This window comes from Mirounga leonina, unplaced genomic scaffold, assembly GCF_011800145.1.
Source record: "Mirounga leonina isolate KUSES-001 unplaced genomic scaffold, KU_Mleo_1.0 Mir_175, whole genome shotgun sequence".
Classification (NCBI taxonomy): domain Eukaryota; kingdom Metazoa; phylum Chordata; class Mammalia; order Carnivora; family Phocidae; genus Mirounga; species Mirounga leonina.
Genome location: NW_023270453.1, coordinates 5744326 through 5761847, shown reverse-complemented (window position 1 = coordinate 5761847; position 17522 = coordinate 5744326). Strand labels below are relative to the sequence as shown.

Sequence of the window (17522 nt, the reverse complement as noted above, 5' to 3'; positions counted from 1 at the left end):
TCTTCCAGAATAAACAAATTATGCTGACATTTTAAAATCTCATATTTTTGAGAATATGCAGTAAAATATAGATATACAAATTAGATTTTTTTATTAGATTATATTAGATTTTATATAGATATATAAAATTTAGATTAATATGTTTTTAAAAATATACTCAGGAATCTGGGATTGTGGTCTTATGATTATCCTGAAATCCATATTATCTAATTTGGGGGGGAAAGCAAAGATTTATTCTCTGCTAACATTACTCTCTTTTGAAACTATGCTTATTTACTTATTTATTCAATTAAACATTATATAAAAATAAATGTCATAAAATTAAGTCATTACAGCAGAATTAAATATAATTTTAATCAAGTGTAATTAAGCAAAGGTAATTAAAGATCACCACTGTAATATATAATTAAGTGGGTAATAACAGAATCAGAGGAATATGTGTTCATTTTAAAAGAAAGCATACAAATGATTATAAAACAATGTAATTATCATTCTTACAATGTTTCCATAACTGAATGTAACTTATAATTAGACATGGTATAATAGAAAGGACTAAGAAATTTCAGGGTATCTGTAAGATCAGTTTAATTTATACTTATGGAGAATTTTACCTTATTCATTCTCTTGATAAGTACTCTTGGAAAAAATCTAAGCCTCATTTTACTTATCTGTAGAATTGAAATGATACCTTCCTTAAAAAGTAGCCATGATGAGATACTGAATGTATCAAGAATATAGTAAAATACCTGAAAACAGGTAGCTATTCTTGTTAAATTATTATTCTTACTTTAGAAAAGAAAACTTCACACATTTTTCCTCAGATCTATTTAAACAAGGAAGACCAAGCAACTGCAGGAAAAATATGGGCATTATGCTTTATGAAAATACTTACCTAAACTTTTTGCCTCATATTTGATCTTAAATCCTTGCCCTCCATTACTAGCATCAGAAATAAACTGAACAAACATTTGATTATCTGAGGTGAACAGAGTGGAGGAAGGATGACTGCCACAAAAATGACCATTTCCTCCATGGAGTCCCAAGGGTGGAGAATAGATATCAGGTCCATTTTTCAGCTAGGAACACAAATTAAAATTGCATAAATTCCTTCATATTGAGAGAGATGGAGTGCCCAAGTCCTATCAATTCATGTCCCAGGAGAGAAGAATCACCATTTTGTTTTTTGAATGAAGACTGCAAAGATAATAATCAGAAAAGGTAGCAAGCATGACCTACCACCAAGTAGTCCCCCTGACTGCAAGAAGAATCTCCATTTGGAATCTGGAAGGGCTGTTCAAAATGGACAGCAATGGTCAGACCACTCTGAACCAAAACGTGCCAAGAGCAATTGAGGTTGGGACTGTAGGTCTCCGGATACTGAGGGGATGTGATAATCCCTCTGTCTGCATGCAAATATCCACCACAACCTTTCCAAGAAGAAACAAATGTAATTTATTTAAGTGACATTTACAATGGGATTTTTATGCTTTCCTGTTTTTCTTGAGGATTTTTAAAGTGTAGGCAATAGAAATGTGGTTTGAAACTAACTGGGACCAAAGTATAAGAAATGATTAGCCTAACAACCATTTGTTGAGCACAGATGACCGGGTACTCATTTTGTGGTTTCTCCTAAGATCAGGATACAGAAATAAGCAACAGAGACAAATTACTTTCAGAAGCTTACTTTATAGATGAGTAAGACATACAATAAACACATATATAATATGTGGGATGGGGATAAACTGTACAAAGAAAAGTTAATAGGGGGAGGGAGAATGGCATAGTATTGTCAGGGGAAGTTAGAGAAGGCTACGGTGTTACGGTATCACCTGAACAGAGACCTGAAGAAATGAGGGATCAAGCCATACGGCTTTGTGAGAGAAGAGGGTTCCAGTTCAGAAAACACTTGGTGTAGAGGCTTGAGTGGTACATCATGTAAGTCAGAATTAATGAGACAACAGTGAGTGATCCCAAAGAAAGCAGGGCTAGGTCATTCAGGAAACTGAAAGGACTTATTTTGAGTAAGATAGGAAGACATTCAAGGGTTTTGAGCATCAGAATGGCACGACCTGACTTAGATTTTAAAAGCATCGCTCTGTCTGCGATACTTAGACTGTAAGGGGGGCAGGCAGGGAAACGCACAGGCAGGGTGTCCAATAAGAAGATGACTGCCTGAGTCCAAGGAGAGATGATAGATAGGACCTGGACTAGGGTGGTAGCAGGAGAAAGGTGGGAAGTGGCTGGGCTCTAGATATATTGGGAAGGTAGAATCATTGTGATCTGTTGATGGCTAGGACGCAGGGTGAGAGAAAGAGAAGGATCAAGAATGACGTCAAGATTTTTGGCTTAAGCAACTAGAAAGAATGTACTTTCCATTTATCAAGATAGTGAAGAGTGTGGAATGAGCAGGTTTGGAGGGTGGAAGGGGGTGGGAAAGCAAGAGTTCAGGTTTCACATGTTAAACTGGAAATACCTTCCAGACATGCAGCCGTCCAGCATGTGGGTGTGCATGTGCACACACACACTTATGTACATTTATACATGCACACGTACATCTGTCAGACACATGAACAGGAGAGAGAGAGGTTGGAAGAGGAAGAAGAGAGTGGATGGAGGGAGCAGGCATTAATTTGCCCATTGTCAGGGGCTGAGCAACTCAACAAGGGAGTGCAGCGAGTTCACACAACCACTGAAATCACAGGTGGAAATTTATCATAAGTCTAATTTCAAAGCCCATTCTCTTAAACCACTATGCAGCCTGCTTCCCCGAGTGTGAAGAAGATAATTTATCTTCCATTGCTCCCTACTCTGTAAAGGACATATATAACAGTGCAGGAAAATATTAGATAAATTTTTAATGTCTATATCGAGAGTCTACTTTAAAATTATGTTTTTTGGTTAAAAGCATGAGCGTCTTTCAATATTCCATATTTCATGGACTACTTCTTTAATTTTAATCTTGTTTGGCTTTAAACTTATTATTGGACTTCCCATTTTATCCCATGTATTGTGCACATTCTCTGACTCATCAAACTTATATTCCAAGAGAAAAAAATTCTTCTGGCCAACCCTCCAATGAGTTGTTTAAACCACGAGCTTTCTGAAGATATCTTGCTTTCCTTTGGCTATTTCTTAGACTGAAGATTACTCTGACTTATTTTTCCTTCGATGTGTTATGGATACGTGCTGTCTAGTTCTGTTCTAGCTGAAGCCCTCGGCTAGGGTGAAAAATTGTTTTAAAGATCTCATTCTTGGGCCTACCAGAACACACCTCCCTTTTTTGGGCAGGGGGAGGGGAAGATGTCCCACCCAGAGACCTGAAGGCAGGGGATCCTTATGTACCACTTGGCCACTGTTTTTTGGATCAGACTCAGTAGAGAACCACGTGAAAAATAAGCAGAGTATGTTAGAGAAAGAGAGAGAGAGAGATGATGAGGTGAGATGACATGACATGACACACAAAAAAACGAGCATATTACTTTTGTGAAAGGATGCATTGAAGCCCGCTCCAGTTATACTGAAGTCCGAGGTGAGCCGGATGAACATGTACTCTCCAGTGGACCGGATGGGTCCAGGGATCTCTCTGCCACAGAGAACTGCTAGCTGCGGGGCCAGGTTACTGTCTCCTACACCAAAGAAAGGAAATGTCAGCGGCAGAATGCAGTGTCTTCAGAATCTCCTCCACCATCCTTTGCAACCCAGACAAAGCAGCTCACACATTTTTCTCAGAACATCACCCATCCTAGGAGATCATGAGGTTCTCAAATACAAGGATACTCCAGGGATTACATCATTCTGGCTTCAGCTCCTTATCGTGCTGCCTACCTTTTGCTTTACCCTTTATGTTAAAATCTCCTTTGACAGTTCCCACCGTCTTTCTAAAAACTGGATGACAGTTCTCCCTGGCACTAAAACTCAAAATCAGGGTACGTGGAGGTTGGGAAATTATGGAGGAGTAGTGCTGTAATGTATGTTAGAGACTCAGCTAAATCACTCTGATGGCTGAAGGTCAAGTATGTAAAAGAGAACTTCAGCCTCAGATCTTATACTAATGTTGTAAAGTCATTTGCCAAGAGGTGTGCTACATTTATATGACCCTCTCTTCAGCTCCAGAGGGTTTTTTAGTTGTGACTGTGTTTTTGTGGGTTTTTTAAACTTTCCATTTATTTGATGTGGTTTATTCCTTTTGCTATTAAGAGAACACACTTATGTCCACCTGTGTGGAGGATGAAAAAAGACCGTTTCAGCAAGTGTGCCCTCCAGGGAGAGAAGCAAAGGACAACTGGGTCACCTCATGGTTCTTTTTCCTTTTCACTACTCTTGGATATAAGCAACTTGGAACAAAGCCACAGTCAAAGCCAGAGTGGAGCAAAGGAAATTATAAAATATTTGGATTCCTTGGCTGGGAAAATACATGGTTTTCTTCTCCCTCTAAGGAAAATAATTAATAAACTTCAAGCTATTCTAAAAATAGAATATGAGACATGAGGAAATTTGCCCCTTTAACGCAACCAGCAAAATGAATCCCTTTGATATTGATCACCATCTAAAACTCACTCATTGTTAATTACTTCAGAAAACAGGGTATTGTCTGGGATTACAAACGCAATGGCACAGCTATATGGAGGAGACGCCTGAAAGGTATTCTTTGCAGGGTTTCTGACCTCTGGAAATTTTTGTGTTTTTTACAATTCAAAAGTTTCTCTCTATAACTCCCTTTGTACTTGCTGTCTTCACTGTAATATTTTGCTATACATTTTGCCCCAAATTGTTTTTGTTGACTTATTCTCTGTCTATATCACAAAATGTTGAAGTTTATTGTACGTTGTTATTTATATCATAGGTGCATATTTCCTCTCTCAGTGAGACGGGGTAGGGTCTACTGATTTTTCTTTTCTGAACTTCACCTCAGATTGTCTGATGAAACAATGCTTATCTCTAAATAATTACTTATTGGTTGCCTAACTGATGAGTTGGTAGATAACCCAATAACCATATGATGGTTTGTTTCTCCCCCCAGTATCCATAGTAAATACTGAGGTATTTCTAGAACCTTCTACAACTTTACCATATGGATTGTGTCAGGGATGAACCTGATTTTTAAAGAGAGGGGAAAATCAAATGTAAAGAACCAGGGCTACAGGGTAGTCTGGTGATTCTCTTTCTACTCGAGACTCCTCATTTTAGAGATGTGGAAACCGAGGCCAAGATTACCAATAGCTGACATTTATCAAGCAATTATTATTACTACTTTGAGTGCTTTACATGTAATATCAAACTGTATCTTCACAATAACACTATTAGGTAGGTATTTTTATTATCTCAATTTTGTAAACAGGAAACAGTCTTAGGAAAGATATATTATTTGCCCAAGGGCACAGAGTATAGAAGTCAACAGGGATTTAAAACACTCGCTAAATAACTCCAGATGCTCAAACTATGCTATGAGATTTCTCTAGGATCACAAAGGAAGTACATTTTATATCTATAAATAATAGAAGGGTTACTGATTTTTGACAAAATTATTTTTTTGCCTTCCCTCCCTTCCTCTGTTTTTTTTCCCCCCCTAGGGCCGATGTAGTTTCACAGAACCTCAATTTGGGGGAATCTTAGGTATGTAAAATTTGTTGGTACATGGTCTGGAAAAAATGGATTCAGTCTTGAATCATCACAATCCTGTAAAAAAATGAATAAGCAGGTAAGAGAGTGCCTCAGGTCTCCCGGGAAGGTGGAGGGCCCTCTCTGAGGTGGCCCAGGAATGTCCACAGCCCCCTTAGGACCAAGGGCCACAGGCTGAAGGCCTGTAATGACTGGTCAATGGCACAAGTGGCCTCTAAGTATTATTGCTTGTGGTCAATGGCTTTAGATATTTGCTTCAGGATGTGATATGCCACTGCTACTCAGAAGCAAAAAAACCCTGTCTGAATGAAGAATGAACAATCGGAGTGGGGCTTGAAATTTCATTCTAAATGTAGACTAAACACTGTGCAAATGAACAAAATACCCACCAACCGCTACAGTCGGCACTCAATAGCTACTTCTTGAATGAGTAAAGAAACATATGAGGAACTAATGAGCCTATTCAGTACCTACTCATGTTGTGAATAAAAATCTCTTCTGATAGGTCACACTCTAATTTAAAACACTGTCATTGTTTTGGCATCTAAGTCAATTTGCTGAGCTCCCAAGCTCTATGTCTCAGTAAGAACACTTCCAGTCTATAAAGAGTTTATGATGAAACCTATTTTAAAAATATCTCTAGCAAAGTAAATTGAAATCTAAATTAAACAATTCTGAATTCCACATCTATAAAATGCCAGGACTTTTGCTCGGGAATTTTGCATGTATTATGTTCCCTGATATAATAATTCCAAGAAGTAGATATTGGTCTCTCTTTCTCAGACAATAAAGCAGACTTGGAGACATTTAGTATTTTGTACAATGTCACACAGATGAAGAAGAAAACAACTCCCAGGCTTCAGGCTTCTAAGAAAAATTATTGGTGAAACAAAAAGCAACTCAATAGAAAGTGAATGTTAAAAGAGTAACCATAATTTACTTCATTACTGGAGTTACCTACTGAAGATATTTTTTTAAAGTTTCTACCAGATTCTGAACACTCAGAATATGTGTGCAAGGACACACTCATTTCATTACGTGAAAAGTTTTAAATTTTAACATCCACAGGAATGCCTTGATGTGAGAAAAGATGATAATTTCTCTGGGTAATGTGCTAATAGCTGATGGTTGATAGGAAAAGGGGGGAAAGTTAAGATTTATCATCTCATCTCATTTGTATGTTTGATTTGAGTCTTGGTGCCCAGCCTCAACAGAAGGAAAATAAAGCCCTTCTGCCATTTCCTAACTGTACTTCATGAAAGTCTAGGGTTGAGGGGATTAGGGAGACAAGAGCTTGCATATGAGTAACCTCTGGGCAAAAAACAAACACATGTTTGGTCCACAATATGCTCTGAAGCATTTTTCATTAATTTCCAAAATCTAACAATTGGGAAATCCATAGAAAATTCTGTATCTTTCATATCTCTTAGAAGACAGGAAGCTAAATAACACTGAGCCTGCCTTCTTAGTAGCTGCTCCTTTGAGGCTGTTCTCCAGTTTAACACTTCCCTAGTTATGTTCCCTGTTGTCTAGGTAGGCATGTGAGGTCTTAATGTCTTTAACATGGCAGGTAGTGGTTCTCAAACTTTAGAGACTATCAGTATCATCTGGAGGCAGGGACAAGGGTCAGGCAAGTGAAGTACTCGCATCACGGGCAACATTCAGGGAGGGGCCAAAGACCTTAGAAATCAAGATAAGTCATATTTTAGTGCAATATTTTAAAAATTAAAATTTAATGTAAAATGGTCAAAATACCAAAATTTTAAACCAAGGTAGAATCTGACCCTGCAGTTTGCGCAATCCTGCCTTATTTTCCTCACCCTAAATACGGCCCGCCTGGAAGGCTTTTTAAATCACAGATCTAGGACCCATCCGGAGAGTTTCTACTTTAGTAGGTGTGGGGTGTGGCTGAAAGATTTGCATTTCTAACAAGTTCCCTGGTGACACTGATTCTGCGGGGCCGGTCTGGGGACCGCACTGTGAGAAACACTGATCAGAGGATGGGGCTTTCCTCTTCTCCAGCCATGTGAATTGTGAAGCACAATTTTGTACATGTTGCATCTTAGTATTATGCCGCTAATTGCATTGCAACACCACACCTGTGCAGAGGAAAAGATCAAAAATGTTAGCCCTTAATTCTGACTATTCTACCCAAAGATTCAGTAGACAAAGAGAATTGAATATATTGCAATTATATACGCCTTTTCACACTTGGATCTGAAAGCCATAGGTCTAAAATATCAAAATTTATCTCCAAGGCCCTTCATCAAGAAAGCAGCACCACCTGGAAACTCAGACCATTACTTCCTACTTAAGCTAAAGGCAGGGCTTTTTCTTAGGAATGTAATGCTGTCCCTGACATAGTATGTGCATTCGTTTGTTACAGAACATTTAATACTTTCCTTACATTCTTTAGAAATTGTAGCCAACTCTGGTGCCTTCGTTGACCATGATATCTGGGAACTTCCATATAAAACGGATGGAGACAGCGAACAAGTATTATCATAATTGAATGTAACTAAATATGTGTGAGGGCTGAAACTTGGCCGTTTTTTGTTTTGTTTAAATGTTTCTCACCATCTCTTATGACAAGTTTGTCATAGTCACAAGTTCTGTGAGCTTCGATGTCCAGGGAAAGGATGTTAAGTTCCACAGTAGAATCTGGAGCCTGAATAAGCCACATGCAGTCAACATTGTTACTGTAGCTTTCGGGCCAGCCTGGGGAGAAGAGAAAGACCGGCGCATCTCCTGTCCTCAGGAAGCCACCACAAGCACCTGTTGAAGAAAAAATAACACCTATGAAATACCTCCCATGGGAGAGAATGTAGCACGTTCATTTTAAAGTGGCGGCCCTGAACCTAGAGGAAACAACTAATTAAAACAGAGTTCTTAAAGAAATCTAGAAATATTTTCTTAAACCTGCTGACTCACACAGCTGTGATTTCCCTTAATTTTCTGTGTAAGAAAAACACACTTTATTCTGCTTTTCTCACCATAGTTTTGCCACACACCCCATTTATTGATTAGTGTCTGTTATTTGTTGAGCATGAAGTTAGTTCATGTAGAAGACCCTATTATGATTCTATTGTTACTATTATTTATGTATCCTCTGGACTTCAATCTTCACTTTTTCAGCATAGCTATTCACCATGTAATTTATATCTGGGCAGCCTTGAAATAATTTTCAATTTGGTGAAATGTATAACAACAGCTTTTATTTCTGACTCAGTTTGTTTAAAATTAGTTTTATTGAACTATTCTGTAGATCTCATAAAACTTACCCTTTTAAAATATACAATTCAGTGGGTTTTAGTATATTCACAAAGTTCTGTAACCATCATTGATCATTTTAGAACACCTTCACCATTCCAAAAGACATTTCAAACCCATTAACACTGATGGCTTGCCTGTTTTCCACTCTAGCAGTCCATGGGAACCACTAATTGGCTTTCTGCCTCTGTCTATGGATTTGCCTGTTCTTGACATTTCATGTATATATATTCATACAATATGTGATTAGCTTTTGTGGTGAGCTTCATTCACTTAGCATCATGTTTTAAGGTTCATCCGTATTGCAGCAGGCATCACATCAGTATTTCCTTCATTTTCCTTCATTCGCTCATTTCCATTTTTAAGGCTGACTAGTACTCCACTGTGTGGATATACCACATTAAGTTTTATCAGCTGTTAGACATTTGGGTTGTTTCTGCTTTTTTCATTATTATGAATAATGCATCTATGGACATTCAGTGTATAAATTTTTGTGTGGACATATGTTTTCAATGCCATTAGGTATATGACTAGGAATTTAATTGCTGGATCATATGGTAACCCTGTGTTTCCATTTTTGAGGAACTGCTAAACTGTTTTACAAAATGGTTATATCTTTTTATATTTTTACCAGCAATACACAGGGTTCCAATTTCTCCACATCCTTGCCAACACTTGTTATTGTTTGTCTTATTGATTATAACCATCCTAGTGAGTATTAAATATATGTCTTTTAGTATACCACTTTAATTCACTTGTTCTTCTTTTTACTATATATTTTTTAAGTTATCTTCTCAGTGGTTGTCTAGGGATTACAATTAGCCTTTTAATTTGAATCAGTGTAGTTTGGATTAATATTAATTTAGTAGTTTGAATAGTATATAAAACTTTGCTCAAATATAATTCCATTCCAACCCTCCCATCTTTTGATGCTATTATTGTCATAAAAATTATATATTTAAACATTACAAACCCATCAACATAGTTTTATAGTCATTGCTTAATGTCTTTAAATCAGACAGCAGAAGAAAAAATCTACAAACAAAAGTACATTTATAACATCTTCATATTTACTTATGTCGTTATTTTACTCTTTCGTAGTAGTGAAAACATGCTATAGTACTTTCATTTCAGCCTGAAGGCCTCCCACTAGAATTTCTTGTATAGTATATCTGCTAGCAATAAATTCTCTGAATTTTCAATTTATCTGGGAGTGTTTTAATTTCTCCTTAGTTTGGAGGATACATTTGATAGATAAGGATTTTTAATCAACAGTCTTTTTATTTCAGCACTTTGAATAGGTCATTCCACTGCCTTCTGGCCTTCATGGTCTCTGATGAGAAGGGAGGTAGCAATCTCATTGAGGACTCCTTTTATATGATAGGTCACTTTCTCTTGGTCCTTTGAAGATGATCACTTTTTCTCCAGCTTTGATATTTTGTGATGTGTCTAGGTGTGGATTTCAGTGAGTTTATCCTATTTGGAATTTACTGAACTTCTTGGATGTTGGAGATTGGATGTGTAGATTAATATTTTTTATCAAACTTGGGAAGTATTCCGACACTATTTCTTCAAATATTCTTTGTTCCGCTTTCTCTCCCTCTTCTTCTGGGATTCTCATTGTACATATGTTAGTATAACTGATAGTTTTTTCAGTCTTTTTCTTTCTTTCTAGCAGACAGGCTAATCTCAATTGATCTATCTTCAAGTTCACTGATTCATTCTTCTGCCTGCTCAAATCTGTCCTTGAGCCTCCCCAGGGATTTTTTTTTTTTTCCCAATTATGATACATTTCAACTCTAGAATTTCTAATTGGTTGGGTTTTTTTCTTTTAATAATTTCTATCACTTTATTGATATTTTCTATTTGGTGATACATTATTCCCATATTTTCCTTTAATTATTTAGACATGATTCCTTTTAACTTTTTAACATATTTATGATAGCTAATTCAAAATCTATGTGTGTTGGAATAGTCTTTAAGGCTCTAGCAGGCAGTTTACAACTCTGCCTTAGACTTTGTTTCCTGCTTACACAGATCCTCAAGATCATATAGAGGTAAGAGTTTAGGGCTCTCTTGTGTCTTTTCTTGGACATGTGCACAGCTCTGCGTGTGTGTGTGGCTTTCTAGATTCCCAGATGTATGTCAGAGTTTTCCAAAGCTCCCTATGAATATCTCATTCCCCAGGTTTTTCTTTTACAGTTTTATTCAGTCTCTGTTAGCTGCAGCTGGTATCACTGCCACATGCAATTGTGATGTTAAACAATTGCCACTGATTGTTTTCCACAAACACACTAGGGATAGAGCTACTGGCACTGAGCAACCTCTGAGGCAGGTCAAATGAAGACAAGTCCTGAGAATGCAGCTCTCCTAGGAAGTTGCCAGATAGGTCAGATAATGGTAATTCCTAGGGAATAGGGTGTTTTCTATAGCTCCAAACCTGTTCTATCCCTTCCAATAGTTGCTAGGCTGCTGTTTTTCACAACTACCATAGTTGTGAGGATACTGAAAGGCAACTACAAAGCTGAGGCAAGGGCAGAGATGGAAATAGGGAGAATTAAGATGCCAGAAAGTTGACTCTTTCACTGAGATTTAGCCATCATCCTTGAATAAACACTCTTTAGACTGTAGCAAGTTTTGATTAATTTCCAGAGTTCTCAAAAGTTGATTTTGACAATGTTCTCATTGTTTTTACACAGGAATGGATTTTCAGAGATCCTTACTCCACCATTCCAGAGGTTTATTACTTTTATATCAGTACATGTTTGAATCTTACTAGGACCACCAGGAAGTGAGTGTAAAATTTTACAGGACTACGTCCTAATTCCTTTATCCTATTACTACATAGGCTACAGAAGTAAAGAAAAAAGAGACAAATGAGAGCAATTTTCAAGTGAAAGAGCTGAATATTACTCAGTGTCTTCAAATGTTAAGATTTTCCTTTATGTGAAATATTTCTTATCTTGAATTTATAAAAGGCAGTTGTCACACTAACGATGGGTCATTAGTCTTTTTGGTCAAATATTCATTTATCCTCATTTCCAAACACATGGTGAAATTACACATCCTGATACTTTTGTGGTTGAATGAGGTCATTTGACCAGTTTGAGCCAATGACTTATGAGCAAAATGACTTGTGTCACTTTTAAGATGAGCACTTTTACACTGAGATATGCCAGGGCTCTCTGTCCTCCTGCCATGATCACAGTCAATGCCCCAGACAATGTCAGGTCTGTGTTATGGAATGATACTGATGACAAGGCACCTAGTTAATCTAAAAGGGATGTTTCTCACAAACCAGAAAGAAACTATTGTTTTTCAGCAATTCAGAGTTTGGAATCATTTGTTACTGCAACATAACTGAACATGTCCTGACTGATATGCCGACTAACGTTTTCCTACTTGACAGGTTTAATTTCCTTCAGATGATCCTAGGTCACATTAAGCTCAGTTTCCTTTGCTTGCTTTTCTTCTGCCTGTACCACCTGCTTTGTCATTAAATAATTTAATTACTATATTGTTATTTAACAGACATATGAATACTTTGTTTTTCCCAATTATTTTTAAGCTCCTGGAGAGTTGAGATCATATCTTTGTTTTTTTACTTAGTCATCTTGGTATATCTATAACAAATCCTCAATAAATGTTTATTGAATTAAACTAAACCTATGTATGTGTAAGAAATGCTGATGGTACAATGTTCAATATATTAATACATTTTAAAATGTTAAGGTTTTTTTTAGTTTTAATGAATCTTTCAGAATGTTCTAGATACCTAGTAAATTATAAAATTCTCTTACCTTTTCACTTTCCTTTTCCCCTGTTCTTTTTTTTTTTTTTTTAAGATTTTATTTATTTATTTGACAGAGAGAGACACAGTGAAAGAGGGAACACAAGCAGGGGGAGTGGGAGAGAGAGAAGCAGGCTTCCCACGGAGCGGGGAGCCTGATGCAGGGCTCGATCCCAGGACCTTGGGATCATGACCTGAGCCGAAGGCAGATGCTTAACAACTGAGCCACCCAAGCGCCCCTCCTTTTCCCCTGTTCTTGACTGAGGAAAATGAGATGTATTTGCTTATCCACTTAAATCATATAATTACAGAGCATAAGTATGAGAAGAAAATTTTTCATTTTTTGAGTACTAAATTATATTTGTTTATATAATATTTTGCATGAATAAGTGATTCCTTTTCTAACTTGAGATTTGTGGATACAAAAAAAGCTTAGCTCAAGTTTACTTATGAGAGTTTTCCAGAATTAAATGGATAGCTCTAAATTACATTTGGCAATCTTGTTAATGGTTCTTTGCTCTTAGATAAGTAGATTAATATTTTTGGAAAGAAATTCATATTTAATATTATGGTAGCATCTTGTAAGGGAGGTGAAAATAACATCTCAGAACAGAATACTCTAGGGGCATTAAATAAAAACAAGTATGAATTATACCTTTATAATTTTTCTCTGCCAATACAAATTCCCAAGAAGCTAGAAAAAAATAGACTCTAATCTTTTAGGATCTGTGTAGTCTTAGAACAAGTTCAAAGTTTGAATATTCTTCAATGAGAACCTATGGTAACGTGTCTCAATCAGGTATAGTTGATTGTGGATGAGGGGTTTAGGGGTGCCGACCATGTAACTTTTTTTAAAGTAGGCTACATGCCCAATGTGGACTTGAGCTCATGGCCCTGAGATTAAGAGCCATGTACTCTACCAACTGAGCCAGCCAGGCACCCCAAAAATCTATGTAACTTTTGACTCCCCAAGAACTTAATTACTAATAGCCTACTGTTGACCAGAAGTTTTACTGATGACATAGTCAATTAACACATATTTTGTATGTTATGTGTATTATAAGCTGTATTCTTACAATAAATAAGCTAGAGAAAAGAAAATGTTAAGAAAATCACAAGAAAGAGAAAACACATTTACAGCCCTGGATGACTGTGTTTATTGAAAAAAATTCTCATATAAGTGGATTTTTTTAATCCCATGCAGTTTTAAACCTGTGTTGTTCAAGGGTCAACTCTATACCAAGGACTGACAATATCCTCCAAGAAATGTCTGTCAAACCTTTATGTCACCCCATAAAAGCCATTAAAAATTGTTTAAACAAATTATTAAGGAAAAATTAGTCTCCCCACACACTGCTTACTGAGGGGATTAAGGAGGTCTTAAACATAGTAAAATAAAACTTTAACAATTAGGCTAATTTTACCATGAAACATTAAGGTTTGCAACCAACTAAGGAGAAAGTGAAGTATTTCTAAAAGTACATTTAAAATGAAATATAGAGGAAACACAGTTACTTCTCCCTACTAGTTGATCCATAATGTTGTATGTGTGTTTTTGTATGTGTGTGAGCATGCATAGTATTTACAAATCAAATTTTCAGAGATATCTAAAGGGATCTCTAGAAATTATAAGTAGGAGCATCTGGCTGGCTCAGTCGGGTAAGCATCTGACTCTTGATTTCGGCTCAGGTCATGATCTCAGGGTCGGGAGATCCAGCCCTGCAGCTGACTCCATGCTGAGTATATTGGGCTCAGCACTGAGTGTGGAGCCTGCTTAAGATTCTCCCTCTCCCTCTGCCCCTCCAACCCCCTTGTGTGCCCTCTCTATCTAAAAGAAAGAAAGAAAGAAGAAAGAAAGAAAGAAAGAAAGAAAGAAAGAAAGAAAGAAAGAAAGAAAGAAAGAAAGAAAGGAAGAAAGAAAGAAATTATAAATAGAATGCCTCATGGATATCAAATCCTTAATTAAAATAAAAACATATAATGGGAAACCAACATTTTTAAAAAGCAAATGTACGGTTTTTACAAAATGCAGTATTTATGAAATTAAGAGAACACCTGAACATACGGAGGAAGGGCTTTAGGGCTGTACTTACTTTTCTTAGTCATTTATGTATTTGGCTTCTGTTGTGGTAAGACCCTTTGAATGACTAGCCCAAACATATCAGCCCCTAAGCAGAATTTCGTTTATTACCAAACACACCTGTAGCAATAGTAGGTAAAGGTCCAACAGAGACATTCACGGCAAACCACTCCAGAAGGAATCCTTTCCCTGTGACTGAAGAGTCGGAAGAAAACTGAAATGTCAAAGAATTTCTAGAGGAGCTAAAAGTTGTGGTCTGGGTACCACAATAAGTTCCAATTAGGCGGGAATGAACACCATGGCCATCATAAATCTGCATGTAAAAGAAAAAAAAAGAAAGAAAGAAAAACTGATAATAGAGCCCTGAATTTAGGAAATTACCTCTATTTTTCTTCATAAAAAAGAAAACTGAAAGGTTGCCTTATGTTATTATAATTTCATCATAATAGGAAAAAAATAAGTAAACATTTTATGTATCAGTCCAAATAGGAAGCATCATTAAATATAAAATATGATTACAAAAATTTAAGGTGTTTTAAAATAATTTTATCTTTGCTGCAGAATTGTGTTAATACACAAGCTCTATGCGATATAGCTCGTTATTTGATTTACAGTAAAATTTGGGGTGGAAAAGTAGGAACCGAGATGGTTGCACAACAATAGATATTACTGAATGCTCTGGGGCCTCAAAGGAAGGAATTAGAAAGAAAGGGAGAAAACAAGAAGAAAGAGGAAAGGTTTAATGAAAGTGGACAGATAACTGAAAGCAGAATTAATGACAACAAAAGAATCACAGCTTACAAGGGATCAACACACATTCAAAGCACTCAATAAATTTTATTCATTTGGTTTAAAATATTAAATTATGTATACAGAGACACATTTTGATCATTACTAACACATAGCATGGAGCACATTTTTTTTTCAGCACATGTGGATGAATGTTATCCAACCACATTTCCTATCCTTTCCTTCATCTTCTAAATAATTTGGAACAAGTTCATTAAAATTGTTACAGATTTCTCTACTGAAGCTACTATATAAGCTAAGTTTTTCAGTCTACATAATAATGATTTCCACACATACTATGCATCTATTAGGTACTGAATTCTATGTGAGACACTGTAGACCCAAGATGAATATGATGGAATCCTGCCTTTTGAGAATCTGATAAAATTGTTGAACTCCTAGAAGGAGAAAGTAGAATGATGGTTGCAGGGGATGGGGAGAGAGGGAAATAAGGAGATGATGGTCAAGGTTACAAAGTTTCAGTGATGCAAGATGAATAATTCTGGAGCTCTAATGTGCAGCAATGTGACTATAGCTAATACTGTAATATGTAATACTGTCTGTATTATATACTTGAAATTTGCTAAGAGGGTAAATCGTAAATATTCTTACCACACACACAACACACACACACACACAATTCAAATGATAACCATGCAAGGTGGCAGATATATTAATTAGCTTGATTGTGGTGATTATTTCACAATGTATACATATATTGCAACATCAAGTTGTACATCTTATATATACACACAATACTTATTTGTCAAATATACCTGAATAAGGCTAAAAAAAAAAAAAAAGAATGTGATAGTGTTTCTGAAATTGATGCAATGACCAATGTCTGGATGGCAATAACCACCACAATTATTTATTCATTTATTTTAAAATGATCCTTCAAACTTTTAACACTCTAACATAAGAATACACAAGAGAATGGGATATAAGGTAGAATAAATACTTAATAAATATTTAAGATATACACACATACATAGACAAAGCCCAATAGGTAAATTACAACGATGCTAAAACAAACTTAGATATAGAATCCAAAGATAATAAATCTAATACCAGAATTACCTTTTCATCAGTAACCTAGACAGGGCAGTCATGATTTAGGGAAGACCATTTCGTGTGATTTACAAATGCTTGAACAGACAGTAACTTGGGTTTATTTTTGCAAACAGAAATTCGCCAAAATTTATAAACATTGATTGTAGTTAGAAACTCACCCTTAATTTGTCATAATAGCAGCCAGGTGCTGCTTCAATGTCTATCTCCAAGATTCTACCATGGATAACTTGAGATGCATTCACATTTACTATCCATTGGTAATTGGAGTTGTGGGGGTAACGTCCAGGCCATAAGGGAGAGGCAACTTTCCCATGAGTTCCCACAATATTATCATTGCCAAATACTAGGAGGAAAAACAGAGTAGTAAATCAGATGTACTTAGAACAGCTCTTTCATCAAACGAAAGAAACAAAAGGCAAGGGGTGTTGAAAAGGATAGACTTTTAATTGACTGTGATTTCTATTCTGAACACTGAAAGAAATATTGCTTCCCTTTTGGTTTCTGTACTATCTATTAATTCCTTGGAGAACAGTGATTTTGTGAATGGAATTCCATCTCCTAAGAAGGTTGCATGGTGTGAAAAGAGGAGATAACTTCCCATGTGAAAAGGGGTTCCCAGCCCCCAGGGGACTTGAGGACATACGAAGGGGTATTACCAGGCTCCTTCTCTAATTTTTACCTATTTAACTTTTTTTTTTTTTTAACAAAAGAATGGGACATGTTTTTAAAAATTTGATAAGGGAAATTGACATATTGGAACCACATGAAGAATAGCTAGTTATGGAAAAGTCAAGTTAGAAAATAAAAATATTTCATGTTTTATTCTTTTTTTTTTTAAGATTTTATTTATTTATTTTAGAGACAGAGCACAAGAGGGGGGAGTGGGAGAGGGAGAAGCAG

At 36.3% G+C, this 17522-nt stretch overlaps 1 protein-coding gene across 1 annotated transcript in view; it reads right to left on the bottom strand.

The window, feature by feature from the left end:
- Positions 1–17522, bottom strand: part of CUBN (cubilin) — a 264425-nt gene that overhangs the window by 86278 nt on the left and 160625 nt on the right. Inside the window, exons 38-43 of the mRNA XM_035021543.1 lie at positions 16781–16965; positions 14880–15072; positions 8197–8394; positions 3480–3626; positions 1237–1427; positions 893–1076 (exon numbers count right to left, since the gene is read on the bottom strand). Of these exons, the coding sequence (XP_034877434.1) occupies positions 893–1076; positions 1237–1427; positions 3480–3626; positions 8197–8394; positions 14880–15072; positions 16781–16965 (1098 nt within the window). The remainder of the gene's footprint in view (positions 1–892; positions 1077–1236; positions 1428–3479; positions 3627–8196; positions 8395–14879; positions 15073–16780; positions 16966–17522) is intronic.